Source organism: Astyanax mexicanus, chromosome 18 (genome assembly GCF_023375975.1).
Source record: "Astyanax mexicanus isolate ESR-SI-001 chromosome 18, AstMex3_surface, whole genome shotgun sequence".
Lineage (NCBI taxonomy): Eukaryota > Metazoa > Chordata > Actinopteri > Characiformes > Acestrorhamphidae > Astyanax > Astyanax mexicanus.
Genome location: NC_064425.1, coordinates 18,544,890 through 18,560,623, shown reverse-complemented (window position 1 = coordinate 18,560,623; position 15,734 = coordinate 18,544,890). Strand labels below are relative to the sequence as shown.

General features: G+C 38.5%; 1 protein-coding gene across 8 annotated transcripts in view; it reads left to right on the top strand.

The window, feature by feature from the left end:
- Nucleotides 1-6,014: 6,014 nt before the first annotated feature.
- Nucleotides 6,015-15,734, top strand: part of nf1a (neurofibromin 1a) — an 88,828-nt gene continuing 79,108 nt past the window's right edge. For 6 of the 8 annotated variants that reach the window (XR_002649582.2, XM_022666986.2, XM_022666922.2 and 3 more), the window contains exons 1-3: nucleotides 6,015-6,281; nucleotides 13,259-13,402; nucleotides 14,694-14,777. Coding sequence is in view for 7 of the 8 variants with exons in the window: in XM_022666986.2 (XP_022522707.1) it covers nucleotides 6,222-6,281; nucleotides 13,259-13,402; nucleotides 14,694-14,777 (288 nt within the window). In the remaining variant the exon portion in view is untranslated. The remainder of the gene's footprint in view (nucleotides 6,282-13,258; nucleotides 13,403-14,693; nucleotides 14,778-15,734) is intronic. The other 2 variants (XM_022667215.2, XM_022667167.2) reach the window with 1 other exon arrangement.

The following is a 15,734-nucleotide window of genomic DNA, read 5'->3' as shown; positions in this document are numbered from 1 at the left end:
AGTAAGCTGAATAAATGAAGATCTGTGCTAAACAAAACAACATGTTTACTGCATATTTGGAACAAAAAAAATATTAATGATTATTTTTTAAAGATATATCATAAAAAACACTCCAGCCATACACGAAGTAACATAGAAAACAGACTTTCTCTGGTAGTTTCTTAAAAAAAAACACTTGAGAAAGAAGTTTAGAATAGATTTTTTCTTGCATATTCAACATCCATGTTGTTTAAGTCAGGGTGGTCTGGCTTGGAAGTAGAACATCTGAACATAGTTCTGATCTCCTGCAGTTACTCTAGAGCCAGGGAACATTAGGTGTAGGAGTGCTGATGAAGAAACAATAGATCCTGTAACTGATTTATGATGTTCAGTCATCCTACACAACTTCCAAAACCCCCAGAGTTCAGGGACAGACTGATTTAGCAGAGAGAACATAATCACACAAAGTTTGACATAAGTACATTGCTTCTTCTTTTTTCTTGGATAGCTTAGTTTTTAAAACAATTTTATTTCAATTTTTTTCCCCATTTTCTCTCCAATTTACATGGCCAATTACCCAACCCACTCACTAGGACTCCCCCATCACTAGTGATGCCCCAACACCAGGAGGGGGAGGACTAGCACATGCCTCCTCCGATACATGTAAAGTCAGACTCCATCTCTTTTCAAGCTGCTGCTGATGCAGCATTGCCGAGTAGCATTACAGTGTGCTCGGAGGAAAGCACAGCAACTCAGTTCCAATACATCAGCTCACAGACGCCTGTGCTGATCGACATCACCCTTTGGAGTGATAAGGGAAGGAAGCACCATCTACCCACCCAAAGAGAGCAAGGCCAATTGTGCTCAATCGGGGCTCCAATAGCCAAAGGCAAGCTACAGTAACAGGATTCTAACTGGTTTAGAATCCTTAATATACCAAAATACGAAGAAAAGGTGAGAATGACTGAAAAAAAAAATGTTTTACCAGTTTAGGTTGGACAGATAGCCATTGTACATCAATAATATTTAAGATACTTACGATACTTAAGAATATAATAGAGAAATGAGTTTCACATACACCATGTTTGTGAAGCCAATGTAGCCTTCTCAGATGTTACTGTGCATTACAGCCCTACTGAAAATTTAGCTCAAGACTTTTTTTAATTTTTCTGAATTCTGGTTTTAGCAGGTTGAAACTGAATTTGGTTATTGAGGTGAGAACATTCTGGTCAAGATGATTAAAGTTGTCCTTAAGATTAACAATTTTACCTCCCAAAAAAATGAATGCTTTCATATGATCCTGACAAACTGACAAAAATTGGTTTAACAATATGACCAACCTGATGAAGCTGGTCATCAGACTGGTCATGATGGTTAACATACTTTGGTAAACACCGCTGACCACTGACAGTGCCCCTACTGGTTCTTAACATATATAACACATCTTGTTCCATACAACCATTTACACATTAACATTACTATACAGCTGCCATGCTGATCAACCAGCTCTAATTATACTGCTCAGTAAAAAGTGGTCATACTGGTTAGCTAGCTTGGTCGGGTTTTAATGCTGGTAAATCAGCTAAACCACCAAGCTCAAAACATACCCTATACTTAACCCGTTTGAACCGACCGCCCTGTTTAATTTTTATCAGATAATAAAAGTGGTTTAATTTTAGGTGGGTTTCTTTTTTCAATAATGTGCCAAAGAACGCAATTTAGATGGATCTATAAAGGTATCCAAATGTTTGGAAGATTTGAGTTAAGTAAGGCTATTTTTGAGATGCTCCTATGTTTCCAGCAGGATAACATAATTAGTTTTTAATGCATAAAAGTGAAAAAAAAAAGATGTTAAATAGCAAAACAAATAAGATAATGAATAAATAAAATAAGTAAATAAATAATAATTATTATTATTTTGAAAGAAAATACAGCCTTTTTTTTGCAAGAAGCTTACACACACAAGATCTACATATCATTTTACCACCACTAATGCAATGAAACCACGTTGATCTCTAATCAGAATGGATTTATTTGTGCACATTGAACGCTTTTATATCTATAGTTTGCATTAAACATAACTTATATTAAATTGTAATATTTTGTTTGTATTCTATTCGTATAGCCTGTACTGTAGTCTTGCGGTGTAGAAAGGGATATTTAAATAATAATTAATAATATTATTACTTTAGGGAAGCACCTTTCACCTAAAACCATTGTGAATGTAGAAGAGTTCAGCTCAACCAATCAAAATCGTCAAAATTTCAACATTAACCAAGGCGCATTAGGCAATGTTAAATTAAGGTTGTCTTAAGGTAGTTATGTAATACACTAGAGGGAGTAATATAACATGTAATATTGGCACTGCTGTGTTGTGGTTGTAGGCACAAGTAAATATGATGTGTTTGGTTACAAACACTCGAGTTAAAGGGCTGCATTGTTGCTAGGTTAGGGTGGTGGCCTCTACATTCGGCCATCAAAATTGTGGAAATCTAAGCTTATAAAAAAACAGTAAATAAAGGTAAGAGCTTTACTCTTTAGACTTTGAAAGAAAATGTTTTTTTTTTTTAAGAATTAAAGTTTTGTTTACTTCGGCGCCCCCCAGCGGCAGGATCTGCGGCATTACAAGGGTCCCCTACTTTACATTCAGCTTAAAATACCCTATATTAACTGAAAAATATATACACTTAATATTTTATTTTAATAATAACAACTCTTAACCTGATTTTAGTGGCTGATAATGTGCATAATAATGCGTAATTTGGAATCGCTCGGCTTATTTGTGGGACCGCGTCTTTGCCTGCGCCGCCTATAGACCACTGAAGTCATGCGTCATTCTGTAGTCCTCCTATGACTTCTGTGTCTAAACGGGTTTTCCCTATGAGGAAAATGAATGGGATTTTCAAAAACTCGCCTCTATCACATTCTGTGCTTAATAAATATGTTAACAAGCCTGGATCCTCTGAATTAAAGATTGTTAGGGTGCTTTCACACCTGCCTCGTTTGGTCCGGACTTTTAGTCCGAACCAAAGTAGCAGGTGAGGAAGGGGCCGCGAACCACGGTCCGGACCAAATGACCAGATTTTGGTCCGACCAAGAGAGGTGGTCTCGGTCCGGATCTTCTGAACCATGGTCCGGTTCACCTGCAGTGTGAAAGCGCTTTTCTGGATGGTTCGAACTTTCGGATCAATTACAGGAAGCTGAGCAGGCGTTCCTCAACAACGGCGCAGAAGAAGAAAAATAACCATCTACTACTGACTGCAGCCTGCGGGAAGGCGGAGTTGGACGTCCAGCGCGTCCAGTCCCATCCACTTTGTCCACGCCACGCCTATACAGCTTGTAGTGTATACACCAGGCCCCCAGCTTTTCCCTTCCAAAACGTGCCACCGGAAGTGTGCTGCTGAGGAATGAGAGGACCATTTGAACCAATAATAAATGTATTTCCAAGCCGTTTTCGATTATGACACGGCCCGTGTTCTTTTCTACAAAGAACGGATTTTCTGCAATTTGATCCATAAGATTAATAATCTGTTCATAGCTTTAGAAAATAACATTTTTTATACAACTATGCTAACGATGACGTAAAAAGACAGCGACCCAAAATACCGTGCTGTAATGTTGGGAGAAGTTGCTCCTCTTCATTTAAAAGTACAGAGCTGATTGAATTAGAGCAGGGTCAAAGTAACCTCTTATTATGAAAATATAATACAACTACTATCAGTTATGGTTATAATGCATTGCAAATAGTAAGATAGTAGTAAATAGAAGTAAGATAGACTATGAGAATTATAATGTATAGATATAACTGTAATTTATATTACACATTTATTATTCTTATTGCTGAGTTTCTAAATGCTTGTTATATAGACAAACTATGAATATTCTTCAGTAAATCCATGGACTAATATTGGATATCAGTAATTCTAGTTTTTATCTGCTGTTTATTCAATAAAAGCCCCATTATGGGACGGAATGGAGCTTTTCTCACTGTGGAGTGAATAGTTCTGTGCAGCTCCTATAAACACTACGGTTGTTTGCACGGCACACGGAAGATTCGCGTCATGCTGGCGCCTGCGCAATCTCTCACTTTCCCAGTTAACGCCCCACGAGAAGCCGATCAGGAAGTGACACGATTGGCCTCACCTGGCTCCGTTGAAATCAGCGGGATGGCTTGGTCCAGTTAATATATACTGTCAATGGTATACACAGAATTTAAGCCGGACGACGCGGCACATTTTATTTAAAGTCCGCTAACTGCCCTGTACATTGTTTACTTCCGTTCAGAGGCGGAGCTAAGACATGATGCTGATAAAGTGGGCGGGACTGGACGGCATGACGCTGACAAAGTGGGCGGAGCTGTACGTCCAACTCCGCCTTTGTGCAGGCTGCAGTCAGTACCCTCTCAAAATAACCGGAAAAACAGGAAAAATGAGCCGTGGATACAGTTGCTTCAGGACAAGCACGTTAGTTTGGCGAATTTGAACTAACCTAAAGTACTGTGCCTGAAGTTGTCAACACCTTTCAGGTGTGAAAGCACCCTAAGAGTCGTAATTAGAAAAATGCTTCAGCGCAGCCGCAGGGATCGACAGGGAATTCTTTTCGGCCAAACATCAGCGCACTCCGGCCGTAACTGCCCTCAGTTGGGCCTTGTGTCTACGACCGCACCACAGCAGTGCCAATATGACTTATAGCACGAACCTATAGAGTGTATTATTGTGATTATACCACAGTTCCATTATCTCTGTTTATTGAAAGATTTTGAGTTAAACAGGACGAGAAAATGCAATCGGGTTGGTTATAAACACTCTGTATGTTAAAATAGTTCCATAAAATAGTTAGCTGCACTGTAAGCTCTTTATTATCTGCTATTTTAGTCTATATTGTGGAAATCTAAGCGTACTGTAAATAAACAGAAGCGCTTTACTCACCCAAATAAACGGTTTTTAGGTGAGAAATTTGTGTAGATTAAAGTCCAATGCTCGTTTGACTAAAAGTAAATGTTTTTTTTTTAAGAATTAAAAGTTTTGTTTACTTCGGCGCCCCAAAGCGGCGAGACCTGCGGAATTACAAGATTTCACCTTTATATTCAGCTTAAAATACCCTATATTAACTCGGAAATATTTACACTTTAGCTTTTATTTTAATAATAACAACTCTTAACCTGATACTGGTGGCTGATAAAGTGTGTAATAATGCGTATTTTCGAATCGCTGGGTTTATTTGTTTGTTGGACTGCGTCTCTGTCTGCGCCGCCTATTGGAGGGATGGTATTTCTGCACTGTGCTTATAGGATCCAGCGCCTCCCAGTGTTGTTTAATGATCTCGCATTTGGTTGGTAAGCGCTGTATCGTTGCTAGGTTACCTGTATGTGGCAGAGTAATACATAGAGAGTTTCGGTGACGGTGCATTATCGGCTAATATTGTCAACGCCATTTAGCCAATCAAATTGCAGGAACTAGTGGTATAATTTGTCCTCCCCTCAGCCAATCACACTGCAGGGTCGGAACTAACTGTGGTATAATCTATTGTAACCCCTGTATCATGATACTTAATTGTTTGGCAATACACAGTCCTGTTTTTTAATATCTGCTTCTACTGTCTGTGAAGAGGAGCTTGAGCTCCTGTAAGGCGGTGGCAGCATTGGCAGCACGAGGAGCAGTGGCAGCAGTTTCATCATATTGCATAATGTTTTTTTCTCTTTTTATAAAACAATAATAAAGAAAATCAAAATTTCCTAAAACTAAACAATATATGGTACTATTAACTACACTTAATATGCACTCATGCTATAACATGGAATATTGATACGGGTGTACTCATCACCCTCTTGTGTATTTTTGAGTTATTGTAAGCTGTTATAAGCATTACATTTAAACTTAGAATCATACAATTAGAATTATTTCCCGTTGCAGATCCTGACATTTTCTTTTAATTTCATATATATTTTCTACATTGTTAAACCTGTCAGCAGTGGCAGCAGCACCAGGAGCAGTGGCAGCGGTGGGGACTGTGGCAGCAGCAGAGTCGCGCAGGCGCAGCTCCAGCCTGGAGAGAAGGACTCAAACTTCCGGTGGTGTGTCATGGCGGCGCGGTGGAGTATGCTTGAAGTGAAAAACTGAGCCCCGCTCCCTCTTTCTTCTCCTCCTGCAAGACTCGGGAGCGCCGCGGGGTGTCTGGCGCGGAGACGGAGGCCGCTCGGAGCCGGGGAGGGGTTGAGCGCGGCGGGGTAAATCCGCCTGACCATGGCGGCGCACAAACCAGTGGAGTGGGTCCAGGCCGTGATTAACAGATTCGACGAGCAGGTAAGAAAGACCGGGGGGACGGAGGATGGAGCCGCCGCCGCTGCTGGAACTGCTGCTGGTGGTGGGGGAGATGCTGGGCTTGGCTGAAGGTGTTTAGGGGGAGACACGGGGCCAGAGGCCACTGGTTAGAGTCGGTGTCAACAGTCAGGAGCCTGGAGCAGCAGCAGCGGCGGCGGCAGCGGCCGGGTATCTGCTGCTGCTGCAGCGGGGTGAGGAGGAGCCGCTCGGCGGGTGAGGACCTGCTCTCGCCCGCGGTGTTTTTAGGGAGCTGAGCGTCGCCGCTGCGAGCCGCCGTGGCTCCAGCTGCTCCATTATAAAAGCTACCCTCTCTTAGGCTGCGAGCAGCAGACTTTACCCAGAGCCGAGTCGCTTATTTGGCGTGTCTTCTGGAGCCTCTCCCGGATGGATGTGAACAAAAGGCGGTCTCAGGGCTGTTTTGGTAGCTAGACACGCACTGGTTTGTTGACAACGTTCAGCATTAGCCTTAGCTAGCTTAGAACCACCGCTCTCTGCTGCTATACACTATTATTAATAACTTTATTTACATAGCTAACACTTTCCATACATAACATAAAAACAATTATAGATATGAATAAAAAGCAACTATATATGAGCGACTAAAATAATATATGAATATATAAAATGAGCTAGACAATAAAGAAAGAAGATTTAAAAAACAATGAGTTTATTTGCAATATAGCTGCGATTCTTTAATCATACCTATATCTGATTTTGCAAAGGAGCTCTTTAGATACAGGTATTAATAAAACATAAATAAACCTAACAATGCTAATCAAAATAAAATGAATAAACCAGATAAACAGATGAGTTAATTTGCAAAAAAAAAAACAGATAGGTGCTATTCTTTAACCATGCCTTTATCTGATTCAGCAAATTAACCTATCAGTAATGGGTATTAATAAGACAAATTAAAGTTTCTAAAAAATAACTTTTAAAATGCTATTTTTGTAACAACACCAATCTAAATAAACGTTGTAATTTGTTTTATAAAAACGAACCATGGAGGTTGCATTACCATTCAACCATTTTATTGGTAAAGTGTTTCACACTTTTGGTAAATAGTTAATCGTTGTTGTATACAATTTCCGGAACATCAAGCCAGCATTGATGATAACCTTGGAACACAATTTGGTACACCTTTTGTCAGATGTTTAAAAATGCATAAAGGTGCTTTAAAATACAGTTAAAGGGACCTACAATCAATTCTAAAAGAAACAGGCAGTGAATATTGTGATGCTAAAATTGCTATAATATCCTCCCTCTTTCTTGGTGGACCAGCTAGCTAACTATGCTAGCTAAATGGATATCTGGAAATCAGAGCAGCGTATAGATCTGATAATATGGGAATACATGCTGGTTGAAAAGTGATGACAGTTTTGTATTAACTAACTGATCCTTGCAAGTCTCCCTTAAATTGTAGCCCACCACTTTGTTATTAGACTCTATATTACACTGGCTAGCTATCATATCATAATGTAGTGTTGTTAACAGGATGTTGCAGGGTATCACATTTTCTCAGCTGTACAAGGATCATACATTATGGTAGTGGTACCAAATCCAGATCTTGCAGGGCCCTCCATCAGCCTTTCCTCAGTTGAAGGACCACTAGCAACAGCTACTTTACGTTATATGTATCGTAAATAGTATTGTAAACATCTGTATATTTCACATGATAATACCTTTTACATTTAAAGTGCAATAATGCTGTGTACAGTGTAAATAAAGTGTATATAGTCTCTATATTCCCCTATTTTTTATTTACCAGGGTTTGGAACCACTGTAACATCCTTCTAAACCTGAGCAAATGTGCTGTTCTGCAATATCTTGTCAATAATTGTTGATTATGTTCCTCAGAACTATATCGCTAATTCTTTATACATTTGTATAAACATAAGTGATGTCCTCTGAACGTTTGTTAATGCTGTCGTGTCTGGTTTCTTTTAATATTTTGCATGCCATACATCTGTTTGTTAACCAAGATACTGAGATAATTTGCTTTATATTTCATTTAATTGGTACAAAAAGTGAGGGTTTCTCTGACCTGCAATTGGATTGGATTGCAGTAACACTTATGCAGCAATAATGCACACCAGCACTCGCATTACTCTATACGTGACTTGTTCAAGAGCATGTGCAGCTCACAAAGCAACTATGAACAGACTAGTCTGTTATTCACATTTGGATTTGAAGCCAGGTTGACTGTACATTAATTTCAGCAGCTGCCAGATCCACTCACCCAGCTCCAGCAGCTAGTGGAAAGCTCAGGTTTTAGTGACCGTTGGCCAGCTCCTGATGCTTGTGTAGGGGCTTAGTGGCTAGCTGAGGCTCATAACAGTTTGATGAAAGTGTAATGAGGGATTTGAGCTGTGTTTATTGCTAAGCCAGTTTAAAGCTCCTTTAAGTCCAAAGACTTTAAACAGTTGTTCCAACTGGAGTAAGTTCATTGGCCGGCCAAGACCCTTCCTCTCTTGGTCATCCACTTCTGTGATTTATTTGTCACGATCATATATCATTTAGGCTTGAAGTGGTGTAATGATGATAAATTGACATTCCATATATACTGTCATACCCCGAAGCCAACTAGTAGGTTATTAATTTTTGCCAAATGGTAAAACAGTAAAAAAAAAAAAAAAAAGTAAACTAAATTAGTCATGGTTGTGTTTTCATGCTGTGAATAAGCTCTCGGTCTGTGTGGATTTGCTCTTTTCTTGCATGTGATAGTCCTCAGCGCTGGTTATTGCTATGTCAGCAGTGTGAATGCAGAGAGCACCTTGAAACAGTGACCTCCCAGATGCCAGTGCATGGTCATGGAAAACCAATCTATCCTTTCTGAGGAAAGCTTAGACAGCTGAGGAATGGGAGCTGGTTGATTTTGTATTCTTTAAATGCCATAATAGACAGATTCAGGATAGGCCTATTCAGGATAGGTGTCCACTAAGCATATTGTATAAAGTTGCACAATGTCCCAATTTCAAGGCATTTACAATGCTATACTCTTTTATTAAACAATTAAATTATTTGTTATTATTGGGGTGAACAATGATTTTGAAATTATATCGTTGTCAGCTGATCTTTTTTTTCTTCTTTTTTTTAAAGAAACATTGACATTGGCTGATTTGGCCAATATTTTAAACTGATATTTACTAATGTGTTTACCATATGCCAGAAAAGGGTAGTTGGTCGCGCTTCTACAACTGGCCAACACTGGCCATGCAACTTTAAAATCTATTGATTTAAGCTAATTTTAAGTTAATTTTATTAGTTTTAAATAAACAAAATTATTTTTTTCTGTTCTCTGCAAAAACATTGTGTTTTTATAGCATAATTTAGTATTAAGTATTATGATGATGTCCTTGGTTTAGAAATTTATGCATTAACATTTATGCATTATGATATGTCCATTTTAACCAAGTGTGACAATTACAGTGCTCTGTCTCTCACTTTAACTCATAAAGTCTCTGAGTGACACATACTGAACATCCTGAGACCATCACAGGATGGTGTGTGAATGTGTGATCATCTGAACTTATTCACATAATCAATTTGTGCAGGGTAAGCAAATGCTTTAATTAAATATTTTGTGTTCTTTATAATATGCAGAACTGGGCTATGCTTATGGGTTAAATTATTCAAACAAATAATATGATATTGTATTGGGTCCCCATGTAAATTGTTTTCTTGGTATTCTTTTTGTTGATGATATGTATTGTGCAGTGCAGCTGCTCTAACGGACAGTGTGGTAATTTTTTTGCAAAGCCTAGAAAACTAAAATCAATAAACAGTATCTATTGGTAGGTGTGTTTTTGTTATATAATTTTTGACATACATATACATTTCTGGAAATTTCATTGGTATAATCAGTGCTTAGAAACACTGACCATTGGCACATTTCTTTATAAAGAGTGTAACTAGTAGAGATGCAACAACCAGGGGTTAATGGAGGCGATCGCATTCTGCTTATTTAATAGGGAGATTGTTATAAAAAGGAATTTTCTCTTTTATTTAGCAAGTAATAGTATTTTAGACATTATTAGAAGTTAATTGCTCTTTAAACGAGTAATTGCATTACTAGACTAGAAATAATGGTGTGACGGGTCTAGTACTAGGTATGGGAATATTTTAATTGCAAGTTTTTATTATCTTCCACTACTGATGCATTTTTATTAGTGATTTGTATTTCTTCATTTATTTAAAGAATATTGAGATTATTTTTTGCAGGATCGCCCAGCCCTAGCTATAGCTATAAAATTTTCATATATTTATGAAAGTGATAATTTGAAACAAATTTTCAAACTGTAATGTCTTTATACCCAACTTTACTACAGTGTATGTACAACTGGCACAATACAGGATGAGTAATATTAAGTTAAATTTGCAGAGTAAGATATAGACCATTGTTGCTTGGGTTCAGCTATACATATGTATTCACAAATTCTATTGTCAGATTAATTCTAATTTTTTTTAAGCAGTGTGATGTGCAGAAATATTACATATGATGTGCCATTCCTTGAACGATTTTGTATGTTCTGTCCATGTAAAATCCATACAGCACATGAGTGTAGCAGACTCTGCCAGAGTGCACATAAGGGAAATGATTGGTCCATGACCTTTGTGGAATTTTAAACCGTGCCTGGGAAACAAAGTGCTCACTGTCTCTTGGCATCCTGCATTAAAATGGATGTCAGCAGGGCCAGGCTCTGTGTGTGTGTGTGTGTGTGTGTGTGTGTGTGTGCGCGTGTGTGTGTATATATGTGTGTGTATATAAGAGTCAGGCCGGAAGCCTGACTCTTCTCTGGTCTTGGGACTTTCATTTGCAGCCACGCGCTTTTCCCTTAGGGCTATGGAGCAGAGGCGCAGAGAGAATGGGAACCCCAGGGGCCTCTCCTGCTCCCTTCCTGACATGTTCAAAGACACACTGGCCATTTCTATAGCTGGCCCCCTCCGAGACCTCCGCTACCCCTATCTCTGTATAAAGCAGATACAGGGCTCAGAATTTGCTAAGGCAAACAAAAAAAAAAGCTACTAGCTTGTGTGTTTGCCAGATGTTCCCAACTTTTATCTGTTAGCTAGATCAACTATTGCCACAGCTGTTCATTTGCTCTGCAAGTGCAGAGGGATCAGCATGCAGAGAGTGGTCAGTTAGTTTCTGTCTCTGTGTATCTGAGATGCTATAATACCTGTTCTGGTTCTTTTCCAAAGTACCAAAACTGAAACCTTGAGCATCAGCTGTTACCAATGTGTTATATGTGTTCACTGGAAACTACCTTCTCCTTTACTGTGAAGTATTTACACACAAACCACAGAATAGCAACTCCCTGACACGTAACAGTAGGCTACACATGGCTACTGTAATCAAAGGGCTTGCATTGTTAAGTGGTTCTTATATTTCAAGCTAAGTTTCTTACAGAATCAGATCAGACACGGTTTACACCTGGCAACTTTATGTGACAAGTATCTGGGTATCCTGTTAAGGTTTTAAGCTGCTTTAATGCTTCTTCAATAATATTGCATCTGCACTGCAATAATAGGACTCAAAAGCATTTAAGAAAACACCATCTAACGTGGTTTGAGTGACCAGTATTGTTTTTTAAATGTGTTTTGGATTCGCTTAAAAAAATAAATGCGATTTCGAAGTGACTTAGGCAAACTCTGATTGGATCAAGTTAATACGTTCAGGGGGCAAATACTTTTTCACGTAGGCCCATGTAGGTTTTAATATAGTTTTTCCCTTAATAAACAATTGCTGAATTGTGTCTTGATGTGGTTTTTGAGCAGTTGCATTTGTGTCTGTTTAGATGTGACCTGAGATTGTTTACACTTGCCTGTTTTTCCATTTCAGATGTAGTGACAAGAATCCCGTTTACACCTGGCCACATCATGTGACCAGTATATGGATTGTATCTACGTCAGATTTTAGCCTTTTTCTGCATTTGGTAGTCAGATACTGTTTTGGTTGGTCAGACTGGAATCAGATTACTGCTTCTTGTGTAGTGCTTATTAATTCTAGTATAGAGTTTTGGTTGTTAAATGTATCTTAGAGAGGTTGAAGGTGTGAATGAATGTGTTCACACTTCTATAATGTGGCTCAAATGCGTCTCAGATCACCTCCTGGAGTGTGATTAGATAGATTTGTATCTGGTTTAAATGCCCATTGGGTGTGTTTACACTTGCTTTACGCTATGCAGATATTATACTGATACTAGATAGATAATAGATAATAGATGTTCGAAGTGATCAGGTGTAAGCTGATTTCTTTTCTTTTATATTTGATCAAGCTGTGTATGCTCATCTTGCATTGTTCTGCATGGTAAGAGCATGGAGCTTACCATACAAAATGTAAGCAGACTGCATGTGCTTTTGATCCAGAAAAGAGAACTAAGTAATGCAATGCAAAATAAACTCCACATCAGGGAGCATTTAGTGGGAAGAAAGTCCCCTCAGACCCCCCCCCTTATAGTCTCCTCCATGGTTCATTAACACAGGCAAGGCCTAGTGTTCTTTCTTTCTTTCTACAATACCTCTGAACTTGCTTTACAGCAGGTCTGGCTCTAGCTCCACATACATTACATCCTGTGTGTGTGTGTGTGTGTGTGTAAGCAGATGTGCTGGCTTGTGCCTGTGCAGCCTTGCTCCTGGGTTGGGAATCGGAAGTCTGGAGCTCTTTGAATTCTTTGTTTTAGCACTTTAGGTGTGGGAGATTTGGCCTGGATTGCATGGGTGGGTCTAGAGTAGTCTCAATGTGTCAAGCACAATTTCCTTCAATTCCATACCTACACACCATGACTCTCCCAGTGTCCAGAGTTATGCACTTGAGCTGTTTCATATGGCGTACTTGCTTTCTTATAGAGACTCCATAGACCCATCAATCACCCAAACATGTGCTACTATGACCCTGTCTCAGATGTTTCTCTTTTCTCGTCTCACCGTCTCTCTTTCTCTGTTTGATTTTTTTTTAGCTCCCCATTAAGACCGGACAGCAGAACACACACACCAAAGTAAGCACAGAGCACAACAAGGAATGTCTGATCAACATCTCTAAATATAAGTTTTCCCTCGTCATCAACGGCCTGACTAACATCCTCAAAAATGTTAACAACATGGTGAGTTCATGTGTTTTTTATGCCAGCTGTCGTTTATGTATTTGTAAAATGAATAGTTCATGTAATATTTATATTTCATATATACAGCTCTGGAAAAAATAAATTGACCACTTAAAAATGATTATTTTACCAAATTTAAAAACTCTGGAATATAATCAAGAGGAAGATAACCAGGGTTATTCCACCAAAGAATTATTACTGAATTCTTAAAATTTTATAAACATGGACTTGAATTTGAGGTCTGAAAGCTCTGCATTTTTTTTGTTATTTTAGCCATTTCTCCTTTTCTGCAAATAAATGCTCTAAATTACAGCATTTTTATTTGGAATTTGGGAGAAATGTTGCCCGTAGTTTATAGAACAAAACAACAATGTTCATTTAACTCAAACATATACCTATAAATAGCAGAATAAGAGAAAATTATTTAGAAACTGAAGTGGTCTCTTAATTTTTTCCAAAGCTATATATATATTGAACCAATATAAATGCCCCAAAATGAATAACATGATTCTCTATATATGAATGTACACTTAAGAGATTAAACGATCACCTCTGAGGCTAAATAATGTCTAGACATTACAAACCTGATGCAACATGATATTTGTGGAGTTTTTTTGGATTGTTTTCATCTCTGATAAAAAAAAAAACAACAACAAGATGAAGGTCTCCAATGTCTAAGAAAAAAACACCTACATGGTTGTTCTGGACGGGAATAAAATCACTGAGGACCTCAGTACCTCCTGAGAAACTAATTCTGTCTGGATAGGGCTTTACAGTGTCAGTTTTGGCTGCATCTTTTCCAGCGCACTGTAATAATTATGCTACAGCACTACAACCAAGTTTTGACCAGCTTGTAATTCCGGCTATTAATATTTAAATAATAATGAAACACATTTGTTGTTGCCCTTGTTTACGGTTTAGACAATCAGCAGGCAAACCCAGTAATACAACTAAAATTATATATATAAAAAAAAAAATATATATATATATATATATATATATATATATATATATATTTAGTATTTTAGTAAGGTAATTTTAAAGACGCCTCAAAAAGACTGATTGATAGATGTGATTATTTTGGCCAATGTAATCATAATATTAAACTTTAATGTTGTTTCACTTAAGTGTACACAGTGTTTTATGACTAATGGTTTGATACATGTTGTTAAGTCACTTTGATTTGTTTGGCAGATTAAAGGCTTTAGTCTGCCATGCAGATAGCATATGTTGGGATTCTGTGCCCAATCCACGATATCCAAAACCTTATGTGTGTGTCTTGTTTTTCCAGCGAATATTTGGAGAAGCTGCCGAAAAGAACCTCTACCTCTCCCAGCTCATCATCCTGGACACTCTGGAGAAGTGCTTGGCAGGGGTAAGAAGCAGCCAGCCATGTTTCAGTGTCAGTTATGTTCATCCATGTGCTCAGCTGGTCATGTACATTCCAACTACATGCAGACCTTTAGATTTAGCAGAGTTTGAGTAGTGTTTAACTAAACTCCACAGTGTCTTGTATCTTCCGTTTTTTTGTCCAAATTCAGGTGCAATCTGTCGTAAATCTTAACTCGTCTTGTCTGGATCTCAGTCACAAAGGTCTGCTGATGCAATTAACGCTTGTGCTTTCTCCTGGTGCACAAAGAAAACTGTGGGCTTGCCTCCGCAGAAGATTACATTTGCAGGTGTTTCCTCGTCTTGAGTTAGCGTTCTCACTGCTTCCAGTGGGATCGACAAACAGGGTTTTCCTGTGCAGATATTTCATTAATATGCTGTCAGATGTGAGACAGCTGCTCAATTTCCTCAACTTGTCGTTTCTTTCTGTGTAGAGTTTAGAGTGTAGAGTTTACTAGGACCCAATTGGACTCAATGTCTTTTTAGGTTCATGTAAATAGCCTTCCAGAATGGTTTACCAGTGTTGTTGCTACATGAGTAGTGATTGATCGGTCAATGCTGGCACAGATTTAGTCCTCTGGCCTCATCAGTGTGAGTGCATTGATTCATTAATGTGTTTGGTGCCCAGTCACTGATTCATTTCCTCTGATGGTCTTTGGGCATCAGAATAGACCTGTTGGCCTTAATTTCAATTTTTGGCTTTTGGTCGCTTCTGCTATGAGAGTGTTACAGTTAAATTTCCATTCGGAATTCTTAAAGTTAATGTTAAAAGTGCTTTTAACAAGTTCATTGCAGTGCAGTCTCATTTTATAGTGGATAAATCTGGCAATTTCTGTTTTTTTTTTGGTTTATTGATGCGTGAATAATCAGATTAAGACTGAGTTTGCTGCTGTGATATTTCCATGTTTGCAGGAAACATTTTCGATTAAATATGAGTGCGATA